The sequence below is a fragment of the Pezoporus flaviventris genome, unplaced genomic scaffold (assembly GCF_033815535.1).
Source record: "Pezoporus flaviventris isolate CSIRO_AGI_PZ_B2104156 unplaced genomic scaffold, CSIRO_AGI_Pfla_v1 ptg000037l, whole genome shotgun sequence".
Classification (NCBI taxonomy): Eukaryota; Metazoa; Chordata; class Aves; order Psittaciformes; family Psittacidae; genus Pezoporus; species Pezoporus flaviventris.
The window spans coordinates 23921887-23936405 of record NW_026892585.1 but is presented as its reverse complement, the minus strand read 5'-3'; the positions used below and the strand labels follow the sequence as shown (position 1 = coordinate 23936405).

At 40.8% G+C, this 14519-nt stretch overlaps 1 protein-coding gene across 1 annotated transcript in view; it reads left to right on the top strand.

The window, feature by feature from the left end:
* The first annotated feature begins 1349 nt into the window (after positions 1-1349).
* OSBPL10 (oxysterol binding protein like 10) overlaps positions 1350-14519 on the top strand; it is a 104411-nt gene continuing 91241 nt past the window's right edge. The window contains exon 1 of the mRNA XM_061465025.1: positions 1350-1672. Within this exon, the coding sequence (XP_061321009.1) occupies positions 1371-1672 (302 nt within the window). The 5' untranslated portion in view covers positions 1350-1370. The remainder of the gene's footprint in view (positions 1673-14519) is intronic.

Here is a 14519-nt window from a genome sequence, read left to right as displayed (position 1 = left end):
AGAATCTGTGGCTGCCCTATCCCTGGCAGGGTTCAAGGCCAGATTGGACAGGACTTAAGAGTAAACTGCTGTAGTGGTGATGCAGAGAGTTGACCAGTGTACAGGGGGGTTGTACAAGGGGGTTAGAGGAATTTGCTTGCTTAAACAAAAGTATTGTCTGTTGTAAATGCCTGCTAAGCAGAACAAAGGCACCTGGTCCTATTGATAAGGAAAAGCAGACACTTGGTCCTATTGATCAGCAGCTATTGATAAGGAAAAGCAGACACTTGGTCCTATTGATAAGCAGCTATTGATAAGGAAAAGCAGACACCTGAATCTACTGATAAGGGGGAGAAGCAGATGGTTTATGGCTGGGATACCGACCAAACCCTAAGGCCATATGTGAAGACTGAAAGGTGAAAAATGCAAGAAGAGGAAGACTCATTTACTTCATCTTGAAGACCCCTAACCATAGGAGTAAGACTCATTTACTTCATCTTGAGACCCCTGCCCATGACCAGAGGGGGCACTGCGCAGGTGCAGAGGACCTTCTGGCTCATTATAATACGAAGCGGGGATAGGACATGAATATGTATAGGCGTGTTGGGCAACCTTATGAATATATATAACTTTAGAGAATAAATGTAGAGGGAAACAACACTGAGGTACGCATGACTTTGAGGAATTATCCCCGTGTGTCTCAGCGCTGAATAAAAAGCATACCTACTTTACAACTTTAATGAGTTGTGGAGTCAATCCGCGCATCAGTGGAAGGTTTCCTTGCCCACGGCGGGAGGTTGGAACTATCTGGTCTTAAAAGGCCTTTCCAACTCTTAACCATTCCATGATTCTATGGTACGGTACGTCAATATACATTATGTGTAGCAGCATATGCTGTACATTGGGCACAACTGCTATGCTCTTGACTGCTGGGCACACCACCGGCCTCTCGGTTTGTCCCCGTGTGCGGACACTGCCCAGTGCCAGTGCACTGCTGCGTGGGCAATCCAGGCCTTGGTGTCACGCTCCGAGGTAAGGCCAGGGCAGCGATGCACCCCAGCCTGTTCCGGTGCCACGCTCCCCGCTCTGGCGGGCACAGCTTCCGTGTCCGCTGGCCCTTCGGCTACACACACTGGGCAGACCCCTTCGCTGCGTGCCGCCCGGCTCCCGCCGCTGAGGCAGCGGCCTGGCCCTGTTTGGGCTGGCGGGAGCACTGCGAGCCGTTGGACTCCACCCGCCGTCCCACTCCCCCTCAGCAGCTCGGGAGGACGCAGTGCTTCCCCGGCCCGCCGCGGCCCGGCCCCTTCTCCCTCGGGCACCGCCCCTCCCCGCGCCGCCTGTGAATCAAGGCTTTGCCGGGCACAGGCTTGCAACGTGAGCTGAGAGGCTCCATGGAGAAGGCGGCTGCGGTGAGCGAGGGCGGCAGCAACAGCAGCAGCCGCAGCAGCAGCCGCCCCACATCGGCGGGCTCGTCCCCCTCGTCCTCCTCTGCCAGCCGCGGGCTGCCGGGGCGTCCGGCGGCGAGGCTGGATGGTGGCGGCAGCGGCGGCGGCGGCGGCAGCAGCAGCAGCCCCGGCTCGGCGGCGGCCAGCCCGGGGTGCACGCAGGCGCCCGGTGGCGGCAGGCGGCGGGAGCCGGTGCTGGAAGGGACGCTCAGCAAATACACCAACCTCCTGCAGGGCTGGCAGAGCAGGTAAACCGCTGGGCCCAGGGTCCTCACCCCCAGTCGCCCCCCGCCACAAGATGGTGTCCGGGCAGCCGCCGCCCCTTCACCAGCCGCCGCGGTCAGGTAGGCCGGGCTTTGCCGCCATCTCTGCCCGAGGCCAGGCGCCTTTCCGTTCCGCTTCCCTTCCTTCTGTGTTACTTGTCTTCCCAGACGAAGGAGCGTAAGGACGGGGCGGGGGCAGCCCGGTGCTGGCCGGGGCAGAGGGGAGTTAACGACGTATATGCTGCTCTCCCGGCTGCGCCCCGTTTTTAAGCTCCTTTTCTATCTCCTTAGACTTCTTATGTGAAGTTATCTTGGATAACTAAAGAATGAAAAACTGGGTGAGAGTTTCCCAAAATAAATGGTGAAAAAGTGATACGGTTGTAATTATTATTACAGTTACCTGTGTGTTAAGATCTCTTGTGTTGCTATATCATACCTGTTTGACAAGTCTTAATTTATGTTGAGAATGGTGATAGGCCCTGGTTCTGCAATTTGTTGGGTGTGGATATGCTGATGTGCATCTGTGGAAGTCCCTGGTTTTGAATCTTAGCATCTCGGTGTAAAATTGTTTACAGAGGTGAAGCCCAGACTGTGCAGTTAAAAATGCTGTATTGGGATCTGTTGAAATTGAGAGAGAAGCAAGTGCTACAGAGAACATTTACAGGACTAGTTACACCCCCTGCACAAACCTTTAAAAAACAAACACACACGCACAAGCCTACCAAAACCTCCTGTTGTTTATATTAAGCGATCCCAAGCAGTAAGAACATGGGCCTGGCTGGGACCTTGGTGTCCTGACATTAGTTTTAAAGCATTTGTAAGTGACAGAGTTAAATTGCACAAATGCCAGTGATGCTATGATGCTCACTCGTGTGGGGCTAAATCAGTGGTAGGAGTCGTGGTAAGAGTATAGCAGCACTTCCTGGAAAATTTAAGGAGCTGGTCTAACTCCATACGCTGGAGGTGTGCCAGTTGTGAGTGATAATGAATATGTTTGGTATGGTTTGGACACGTGCTTAGCTCCACAGAAGTAGACTGCTTCAATGTAGACACAGAGAAGGCCCTTTACTGACATTCAGTTACTGTAGTTCTGTGCTAGATTCACGTTACACCTGTGTCTGTTGATTTATGTGGTCTTCCTGTAGTTTTCTTTAAAAACCAAATAAACACATCTTGACACCTAAAATGTAGGACTAAAATGCATGACTAAAAATTAAAAAAGCCCGAGACCTCTTTTTGTAGAAATGGTGACTCTTTACTCTGAGTGATTTTAAGGATCTCTTTCATGTAATCTGATGAAATTACAAAGAAGTCATTGCTTGTGAATCTTTGGATCTAGAACTACCTGTTTGTTGTATTTGGGAGCAGGTTAAATATTTAATAAGGCTGACATATAACATGTATAATCTGTATGTCCAAGAAACTTAGTGGTTTTCCATTATGTTTTCAGGTAAAAGTCACTTAATTGTACCACAGTACTTGGAAATTAATGTCTTGTTTATTTTTAGCAGTCTTTTTCTAATGCTGCTTTATTGTGCTTTGTCAGTTGCCAGTTTTACTTTCTGTTACTCTGGCTGTTTGAGCAAGTGGTTTATGATGACACAGAGCTTTTAGGCTAAATAACTTCTTTATTTATTTACTCCGCTCTGTTGATGTAGGTATCTGTTGTTTGGGATAGGGAATCTGATACAAGTTCTAAACAGAACAGCTGAAACAATGTTTACAGAAGTTGGTTTTACTATGTAAGATCCAATAAATGAGTAGTGATCTCCTAGGTTGAGTGTAGTTGTCTGCTTGACCATCTGAGTATCTGTTATGGAGTGTGTTTTCTGTGATTTGGAGGTCAGCCTGTAAGAGTTGCTGAGTAACTTCATAGCTGGCACCTGCAAATCAACCCAGAATGTATGTGTTACTGAATGATCATACAAATTGGTTCTGAGTTTACTTAATCTGAACAAACAGAAGATTGTTTAACCACATGATCAATACCTCCAGATGGTGTGAATATAGATAAAATGAAAGAATAAAGCAAAAACTGACAAGAGTTCAGCGATCATGGATTTGGAATGTGCTTCTTTAAAGTTCCTTATCCATTAGCTTATGCAATTTAAATGTATTTAATGTTAGTTTATGCTATGTGGTACTGAAGTCGAACGGCTTTCCTAGGTTACCCAGGACTTACTGTGCAGAGTAGGCTCTACAAGTCTAAAGAAATTACTGTTATTTGAATTATAATAATTTCACTTTTTTATCAGTTGTCCTGTAACAGGTGTATGAAAGATAGTTTAGATGAGGCAATTGAGTGTGAATACTGAAGCATAATACTGCATTTAAAACCATTAACTGAAGTAATTGGAAGGCCTCAAATTCAGTCAGTCTGGAGAGCTCTATTGCTTCCTATTTTCAGAATTTCTGAGGGTTTCTTGTTGATTACTAAAGAAATCTATTTGCTCTGCTCTAGCAGGTCAGGAACAACCTGATCGGGAAATGAGTGAGGTGGTTCTTCATCATTATAACTAGCAGAAGGAAATGCTGGGTTTTTGTTTGGTTGTTTTGGGGCAGTTTGTTGGTTGATAAAGGGAGTTGAGGGGCCTGGGCATCTAGATGATTTCCCACTAAAGTGTGTAACTTTCTGTGGATTTACATAGGTATGAGTGCAGAGAATGGAACTTAATCTAAAGCACAGATCTTTTGACGTAAGAATACTTGTGTCTGGTCGCAGACGCTGGGACATCTGACTTCACATACAAAATTACAAGTAATTATGTTCTCAGAATTGAAGTACTACAAGGAAGCATTTCTGTTGGGATTTACTTGTTCTGTGTGTGTGTGAGGGTAATAGCTTGTATTATAAGTGGGAGTTGTTGGATGGACAGATATGTCTGTAGAATAATCTCATGCAAAACCTATTTTGCCTGAATTAATTTGATATTAATGAAAAACTTACTGCCTATGTCATTATTACTGTGTTTTTTAATAGATCCATAAAGTGCTGTAAAGTCTTAAAATTCCATTTGACCAAAGTAATGTGAAATTCACCTGTGGTCTGCCTCCCCTTTTCCTTGAAAATGTTTTTAGCACTTCCAGAGTTTTGTCCTGCAAGTGTGTATGAGCCCTGAATCATCTGCTTTGGGCTGGGGCTTAAATTTGGATTTGTAACAGCTGATGGTAGTGCCGTTTCTTTTCTCAGTTGAGCTGCTCTAAGTTGTTTTGTAGCCCAGGTGTTTTCTAAAGCATTACTTTGGCATATTCCTCTTTCAGGTGAGACATGTATTGTGTTACCAGTCTGCATGAGTTGTGCCCGATGGTTGGCCACCACCAGGCTCCTTTTGGACTGTAGCTGTATAGGAATTTATATATATTTATATATATATAAATGCTGGGGAGAAGTCTGTCCGAGAGAAATAAACTGTTTTCTTAATATATAATAAATCATACTGTCAGGATGATAACAGTAGGCAGCAGATGCTTATTCAATATTTGTGAAGTTTGCTGAAATGGGAATTTTTTTGTTCTTACTAGAATCAGATTAACACCAACCCCTCCACATCATCTTTTTGTCTTGGTGTGTTTCTGGCACATCTACACAGCGCTTTGTGTAGTGTTTTGATACCTTTCAGGATTTCCTTTACATTTTGCTGTTGAAACTTTCTCTCTGTAAGTGCCATTAATGATCACTTACAAAAAGAGAACAAATTAAAAAGAAATCTCTTTAAGTGAATATCACTGCTTTCTTTGCAGGAAAATTAGAACTTTCAGTTAAGATGCACTTTGCCTTTGTTTAGTTAGTGGTTGATTAAACCTTACTGGTTTAATCACAGACTGGTTGATTTAGTTTGAACAGCACTTGCTGTTGCCTCTAAACCTGTTGGGAGAATGGAGAAGGCTGTTCAAACAGGGAAGTCAAAGAAGGAATTGTAACAAGGTGATGACAGAGGCTGAGAAATCCATCATTCCTTGCCCTTCAGTGGTGCTTTCAAGAAATATTTGGAAGAAGGCAACTTTGAATCTCAGGCTGAAATTGAAAAGGCTTAAGGAACTGGTTTGCACTCTGGAGATGTGGATTCTGGTTGGGGAACTGCCATGGACATTTCTCTTGTCCCCAGGCAGGTAATCAAAGTTCTTTGTTACTCAGCTGCTTGTGTCACATGATGTCAGGGCTGCTTATACCTATACAGAGGATAATCTAATAATCTAATGCATAAGATTCTTTATGATAATTAGGAAAAATCTGTGTAAAACAAATGACACTTGGACATTTTCACTCAGGGAGTATATTTGGAATTTGCAGGTGCACTTCAGAGCTCAGAGAGAGTCTTGTACCAGAGGGAATGAAGTGACAGACAAAATAGTGTGGTCTTCTTTCACCTAGATGTCACACTTAGCTTTCAGGCAGTGAAAAGAAGTGGCAGTTGGCACTAACACGGAGGCACTTACTCTTATCTAGGTTTTGTTATTACTAGCTTATTTTTGCTGCTAGCTTTTTGAATGGTGATTTCTGTGCTTAGCAACGCGGTGATAAATGTGGTTAGAGGGAGTGCATGTGCACTTCTGGCTCATTTAAAAACCCCCACCAGTTTATGAATATGGATTTTGTTCAAGTAGGAGAAGTGACAGTAAATTGTTAAACTAAGTAATGTGCCTGGAGTCTTTTAATGAGTATGTAAGAAAAGTATTCAGAAGATTTCAGAGTCATTTTTATATTAAAAAACAACTGTGTAATAAGAATAATAGGCTGAGAAAGTTGGGGCTATTCAGCCTGGAGAAGAGAAGGCTGCATGGAGACCTCATAGCAGCCTTCCAGTATCTGAAGGGGGCCTATAGGGAGGCTGGGGAGGGACTCTTCATTAGGGACTGTAGTGATAGGACAAGGGGTAATGGGTTAAAACTTAAACAGGGGAAGTTTAGATTGGATATAAGGAGGAAGTTCTTTCCTGTGAGGGTGGTGAGGCACTGGAATGGGCTGCCCAGGGAGGTTATGAATGCTCCATCCCTGGCAGTGTTCAAGACAAGGTTGACGAGACCTTAGGTGATATAATTTAGTGTGAGGTGTCCCTGCCCATGGCAGGGGGGTTGGAACTAGATGATCTTAAGGTCCTTTCCAACCCTAACTATTCTATGATTCTAAGAATGTATTTGGGCTTTAGCTTTTCCTAATATTCTTACTTTGCTTTTTATGACTTACCTAAAAGGCTGACCTTCTGAGTGAAAAGGATGCTAAAAATGCTGTAACTATTCATTTTTAATGTAAAATTATGTTCGTTAAATATGTATTATGAATGATGAAACAAAAAATATTGAATTTGGTTTGACTAAAAATGCTTGAGTTTCTTTGGTCCTAATACACTTCTGCAATTTTGTTTTCAGTTATCTTGGCATTGAGCTTTAGATCTTGTAGTCTTGTTGATATCTTACTGAGATGGTTGGTTACTTCTTGGAACCTAATCCAGGGAGGCAAAGTTTGCACATGCCATAGAATTTGTCACAGTTTCTGTTCCACCTAGACTTGTCTTTCTCATTGCATATCTGAGATTTTTTCTTATAGTGACAGAGGTTTCTGCTCTATAAATGTGGGAATAATTTGTCCAGCTTTAATCACTATTTAAAAAAATAGCCTGTTGTTCTGACACATGTCAGACTTTGACTTTTCATTGAATCTCATTATGCTGGTTGTGTATGAGTCTGAAGATAACCTCTCTCTGTGTGTGGTCTTTTTGGGCTGGCTAGTTAAAGTTTGTATGTATTTGGAGTATTTAGACCCATGCAGGATTCTTGTTGCAAGTCAGATCTGCCAGTAGTTTCAAATTTTCTCATAGTTCTGATTATTATTTTTTGGTATTTCATTTTTTTTTCTTCACATGTGGACACCAGAACTGTTTGTGCTTTCAGTTGTGCTTGCACGGGCTATCAAATACCCAGTGTTAACATCCCATTTCCTCCCACACAGTATCCCCTACTTAGAAAGTTCAAAGCGTACTAGTTTGTTAGGCCTCCATCATTATTTTTTTTTTGGAAACTAGGTTGCTAATTTTGCCTCATAAGTTTATCTGTTAGTCTGATAACACACAACACTGGGACTTCAGGTTCCCTGTGCCTCTTGGGTTCTCCAGATAGGATCTTTGTAGCTGCACTCTTGTTATTTCTTACTTGCTTTGCTTAAGCCATCAGTGGTGCAACGCCCTGGTGCTTGTTATGATGTTTTCTTACGATATCCAGTAACATATGACATAGTACTACCAAAATGAGTGCCAGAAGGTCAAAATGAAGAGTAGCACTTCACTATCCTTTTTTTTGGATGGGAAGGTGATAAAAAGGAGTGCTGTGGGAGCTGTCACCCTGCAGTACGCTCTCTCCACAGACAGCATGTTCTTGCGTATCCCCAGTGATACTTCTTGGGCTTTGTTGTGGTATGTGCATGCCCCTTTCTTGAGAGGGTAGAAATAGTAGTTAATTATTTGTTTGCAGAAGACATTTTTAAAATGTAGTTGTGGAAACTGATTATTAGGTGGAAGCATTGCTTGGACAAAACAGTCAGTAGATTTTCCTTATCCTAAATTTTTGTGAGTCAGTCTTTTTCCAGGTGAATCCTCTACCTTGCAATTACGAGGTTTTTGTCACTAGATGCATGATTTTATTTTGATGGTATTGGAATGCATGTTGTTTGCTGATGATAGCTGATTTTCATGTCATCAGCAATATTTGTGGAATTTTTTCCCTATCTAGGTCATTGCTGAGCATTCCAAAGCCAAGAAGTGGTTGCCAAAGAGCCCTATTAGAAATACATTCACTCAAAGATCCTCCTTTTAGGCTGGCTCCATCTTCTGTTTTTCAATGCAGTTAATCTGTCTTGTTCATTTTTTTAATTATACCTAAAACTCGGTGCTGCCTGCATTAGACATTGCTTCAGTGCTGTTAATATTCTGAAGCAAATTTCTGGTATCAGAAGCCCAGCAGCTTTTCTGGAGGAAGTTTGGTTTTAGTAAATTATCTTGCTTCAAATATCTTCTGTTTAAAAAAGGTACTGTATCAGCCATCCTGTTATTTTGTTGAGCATTGGATAGGCTGAGATGCCTATGTAATTAACTAGACTCTTGAATTTATACTTAATTGCTTGCACAGTGTAGTTTCCTTCAGTTTGGGAACTTCCCCATTGTTTTTGGTGGCAAGGAGCTGGATGCACCAAGTATTGATGAACTATAGCATTTTGAATCACTCACTATGTGTTTGGTGAAACCTAACAGTTTTGCTGATAGTAGTTTTCTGATAAAATTACAGTTTAAAATTTGGAGTGCTAGTCTGCAAAGTAAAAGGAAGGTTTATGTTGATATGTAGTATTAATTGCTTGGTACTTGTTTCAGGAGCCTTCTACAGGCTAAATGCAGTTGCTATTGTGTATCTCTTAGTCCACTCAAGAGCACTGTAGGTGTACCTGTAGAGGTGCCTTAAGGTATTTGACTGGAAAGGCCTTAGGCTATTAGTTAGATGGTTGTAAGTTGAAATCCCTAAATTAAGAGTTTTTGTAATTTTGGACAAGTTACTACTACAAGTTCATAGATTAAGTACATATTTCTTGGTGACCTAGGAAAGGGCTTTTCTTCAGTTATCCAGCTTTTACCTGTTGCAGTATCAAGAGTTGAGCATTGTCAGGTTCCCAAGATTTTTTTGTAAGATAAAAGTGATGATTATTTGATTTGCTTGAGAATGGACTTGGAGCACAGTTAAGAATTGTGATGGTGCAACCTGTCTAGGTCATTCAACAGGATATTTAAAAGTTAGAAGGAGTGCATAAATATAAGGGGCTCTGTATTGATAAAGCTTCTGAGTTTACCTTATATACAGGATTGTGAACCACGCTGCCACTTAAAGCTATATTGGTGGCTACATCTTTCACTGAGATAGGGTCAGGCTTTTATGTAAGGGACACATGCACACTGTGGGAAAATCTGCACACTGGAGTCAGACTAGTATGCTTAACCCTCACCAGGAGAGGGGTATGTTTGTTTTTCTAGGTCTGGAATATGGAGAAACCCTTCCTAGTAAAAGGAGAACAGTTTAAGTTACTGCAGGCAAGAGGAGGCATTCTGCTATTATGCCCCTTAAATTTATAAAATAAAGTGGGGGGAAGAGTGAAAACAGCCAGTTTCTTCCCTTTTTCCTGAGGTGGCAGGGAATTGAAGAAGACTTGTGTGAGGTTTCTCTGTGCTGCTTTTGTCATGTTGATAGGAGGAAGATAATGACATTGATCATGAAAAAGGTACTGATGTGTAGGCAAGATGGAGCAGCAAAATGTGTTATTTGTTGCTGCAAGCGTTTGGGAGTTTTGCACCGGCACAGAAACCTCTCTTGAATGTTTTTTTTGTGCCTTATCGCAGTAGGGTTTTTATAGAAGCTCTGATACAAGGAAAGCAAATGCCTGGAAAACATAGGGTTAAAATACTTTTAACTTAAGTCTAAGATAGAGAACAATGTTTGTGTTTTAAGTCTGTGGTGTGATAACAGAATTTAATAGTCTTACTAACAAGAGTGAATTATTTCTTACCATCCTTCTAATTATCAATTAGTTTGGAGACAGTGACTTCCGAACATCTGCTAGCTTGTGATACTCCTTGTCTGCCCATCCTGTTCTGCTTGCAATAAATTTTGTACGAAGGTCACACTGTTCTAAATCTTTGCCAGCTATCAGAAACTTGCAGATATGGCTGTTTTTAGCTAGCTTTGTGATTACTGGGGCATCCAGCTGTGCCGAAGGTGAAAAGTGCACCATGAGGAAGACTGCTTACTTCATCTTGAAGACCCCTGCCCACATGAGGAAGACTACTTACTTCATCTTGAAGACTCCAGCCCACGACCATCAAGAGGGCAGTGCGCAAGTGCCGAAAGAGAGGAGACTTATGATAATGAGTACCTAAACTAATTGTAATATCCCTGCCCACTCTCCTGGGAACCTAATGAATATGTATGTTTTTGTGTAATAAATATCTGCTTGCTGAACTCCTCAGTGTGCAAGTTAGGAGGAGCAATCCCCCTTCCACCCGGCACCCTAATAAACATACATGCTTTATAACTCTCTCTGAGTTGTAGTCTGATTCCATGCTTCAGCTGCTGCTCTTGAAAGCAGACTAAAGCTCCCTCTCTTTTTCTCTCTCACCTGGAAGGTTTGCCTTCCACACCATAAGGTGTAGCATAGGTTTTGTCCTTTTTTCTTGTTGCCTGTGTTTTATCTTACCTGGTTATTAGGCTTTGATTTTGTGACTGCTGGGCTCACGTGCCAAATTTTATCTTATTTTTATTATGCAAGTGTAAGGAAAGGATAATTTTGCAATAGAAAAAAGGAGAAGAACAAAGAAGAGATGTAGAATTGTGGGAGAGGTTTAGAAAAGGAGTTAAATGCTCTGCAGGAATGGTGGATGGAAAGGCAAGAAACAGGAGAGAAGGAAGAATGATACCGAAGACAGGGTAGACCTTTGTTACTTTTTAGAAAAATAAAACAGGAAGTCATATAACATGAATTCAGAATGAAGTCTTAGAAACCCAAGTGAGATAATCTTGCTGTTATTATTTTTAATATTGCCATTAAGAATGGCACATGAGAAGTAGAGAGGAAATGAGTACTTCCTAAATTGCAGAATGCATAGTGCAGTGAGGATTTTTCTGGTTTTGCTTTCTTCCCTGATCTGCGTTCTGTAGCAGAGCTCATTTCAGACTGTGAATGACTGATGTGAATAGCAGCCTGAGCAAGCTACTGGCAGTGTCTGCCTGGATATATACTATATATGCTATATGCTAGGCTTACCTTTATGTGGGAATTCAAGCATATTCAAGCATATGTGATGATGAAACTGTTTTCTTGTTAAAGGTTTTACTTTTGATCAAAACAATGAGGATCCGGATTTTTGTAGAACAATGTTTTTAGAAATATGTGTACTTACAAAGCAGCAGCCTAATGTATAAAGGTCTTTGGAAGTTGCTTGCAAATGTAAATACACTTTCTTCAGAAGGATCATTGCTAATATATTGCATATCTCACAACATACTGGTGAAACCACCCTCATAGATTCTGTGGAGTCTCAATGTATGTTTCTAAGAAACAGTGTTGACAAGAAGCTTTGTTGTGAAGGTGGCTGCATATCAACTGTCAGGGTAAAGACCAAACATAGAAACTTAAACTTATTGTTTCAGTCAATGACTTGATAGTCTGAGGAGTAAAGGCAGGTCAGACCCTATTGGACTTCAAAGTATTGGCACAGAGAGCTGAAAAGTTTCAACTATCCTAAGATGATGCAGCATGTAAGAGAAGTCTGGTTTCTGCAAAGCATTGTGTGAACTATCTGAGGTGGAGAAGAGATGGAAATGAGGCAACATTCTGATCTATTGATCCATACTTTGTGTATCGTATTTGGTTTTGCCTATGATGCATAAAGAAAATCCTTCACTGTCTTGGATATGTTCATTCTTTCCAAGCAGGAACTTTTAGAATATGGACTAAAAAACCAAAATTTACAAATTCACAAGTTAGGAAGAGCAAGCATAAAGGAAGACATAAAATTGAGAACTTCAAAACTTCCCAAAGCAAGACCTTAACTTGCCTCTTGCATTTGTTTTTATTCTGTGTGAATATATATTAAAAATTATGCTGCCCACAAAACATGTCATTAGTGTAACATGGTTCTCAGCCCCTGGTATGTGAGAGTGGAATGAATATTACTTGTTGAAAAGGTTCTGTCAGTGAAATAATATTTTAAATGAAACTTGCAGCTGGAAGAAATGCCATCATTCATGTGGTTCAGTTTTGAGAACCTAGATGATGAATTATCTGCATTTTGAAAGTGAAAATAACAGCTGCTGTAAACAGTAAAACACAGAACAAATTTTAAACCAGATGTTTTATTCCATCAACTTGCACAAGAATTACCATCCAAACAGATGTGTTCAGAAAGCATTTGTGTCCTAGAAAGTATCAGGTAGTTCATATATTCATTTAGAACATATCACCATAATTTGTGTCTGAAACAGCTATAGGGAACATCCCTTCAGTGAAATATGTAAGAACTAGACTGGAGTGAAGGGGGGATGAAGAGCTGGTTTGAGGACTGCTGCCTTCTATGTCTTTTTCTACCTTCAAATTACCTTTAAAATTTTTGTGCTGCTTTCACAGGCAGTGATCAGTTCTGTTATTACGTGCTTCTTCCACATAAGTTGTATGAATAATGTACATAGATCCACAAGCCAAAAATAGATGTAGGTGAGGTAGATATGGGAAAACATTGAGAAGCCAGATTCTTGAGTCCAGAAGCTCTGTATTGGCATAACTGATGACCTAGACTGATGAAGACAAGCACACTTCAAATGATAGGGTGCTTCAGACTTTTACTGGTCTATTTTGTTAGAAATATTAATAATACTTTGAATACACTATAGTATATTTAAGAATATCCTTCTCCTTATCAGTATCACAATACGTTACTCAGCAAGAAGTACTATACTTTCTAAAACTGAGTTGTAGCACCACTGTTCTCTCTCATTTTTTTTTTTTTTTAAGACTTTTATCATGTTTAAAAAAGCTCCAAGTTTTATTTTTTGTCTGAGAATACCATAGGTGCTTCACAAAATTTGAAAAAGCCTCAGCTGTGATGCTTACACCACTGAAGTTAGAGAAAGAGGTGCTTCATTAAATCACTGCCAGGTGTAATTGGCCTTTGCTTTCCTTTTCTTGGTATAAAACTGAGATCCACAAGTGACTTTCATTGATTACAAGGTAGTTTTCAAATCTAAACATCAGTCTTTCAGTTTACAGGGAGGTTATTGTATCTTGAGGTCTCTTACTCCTTGATGTTTTTAGCTGTGGACTAGAAAATACCACTGAAGAGTTGCTGGCTCCTAGCAATGATTCTTGCTGAGGACAAGACCTTGCAAAACAAGGATGAGCTATGAAGGTCTGGCAAAAAGGTCAGTGAACTGTGATGCAAGCTCTATAAAACATTGCTGACTAAAGGCAGCTAATTGAAAATTTATGCTGTAATATCCATTGATGGAATGTGGTTGTGCTTTGAACCTCACTGGATTGCATTATTGTAATTCAGTACAGTCAATATCTCTTGGTACGTTCTTGTCTGTAAAGGTTGGCTTAATCAAAATAGCTTCTGAATATTGAAAAGATGTCAACTTGAAATCTAGGTTTTTGGATATACTTGAAACGTTTTCTGCCATTTTTTTAAGGTACAGTATGAACTACGTAATACTTGCCAGTCCTTAACATAATGCTTACTGAGAAAATAAATAAATTACGTAGTACAGTAATATTTACTAGTTACTTCCTGTTGTAGAAGATCTCTGTAAGAATTCCATGGATTTATTTTAAATTGACTATGCAGTCATGCTATACTTCCCTTCCATGTCCACCCTTCTGTTGCCAGTGCCTTTATTCTGTTTGGTTCAAGATTTTTTGTCATCCTAAGGCATTTTTGTCATTCAGTATTCTGTTTGTAAACTTCAGCTATAATTGAGGCAAGTCCTGCCCAGTTCAGTCTGTGTATACATTTTATTTACAAGTCTTCATACAGTATGTCTGCAATTGTTCCACACCCTGTAAATGTGTTTAGTGTGCAAAGTAAATTCATCATTGGAGATACAGTGAGTGCAAGGGATCTGGAGGTTGCTGCTAAAATGTGTGGCCCATGTTTTTTGTCTTTTCTCTTTGTTTCTGGGAGGGCTTTTTGATCTGAATATGCTTTTGAGGTTTATTGCAGAATATGCTCTTCTCCTCTGAAGTCCCAGATTGCACTGGTGTGGGGAGGGTTGGTAGTTTTCCCCTTTTGATCTTGGGGTGGGTCTG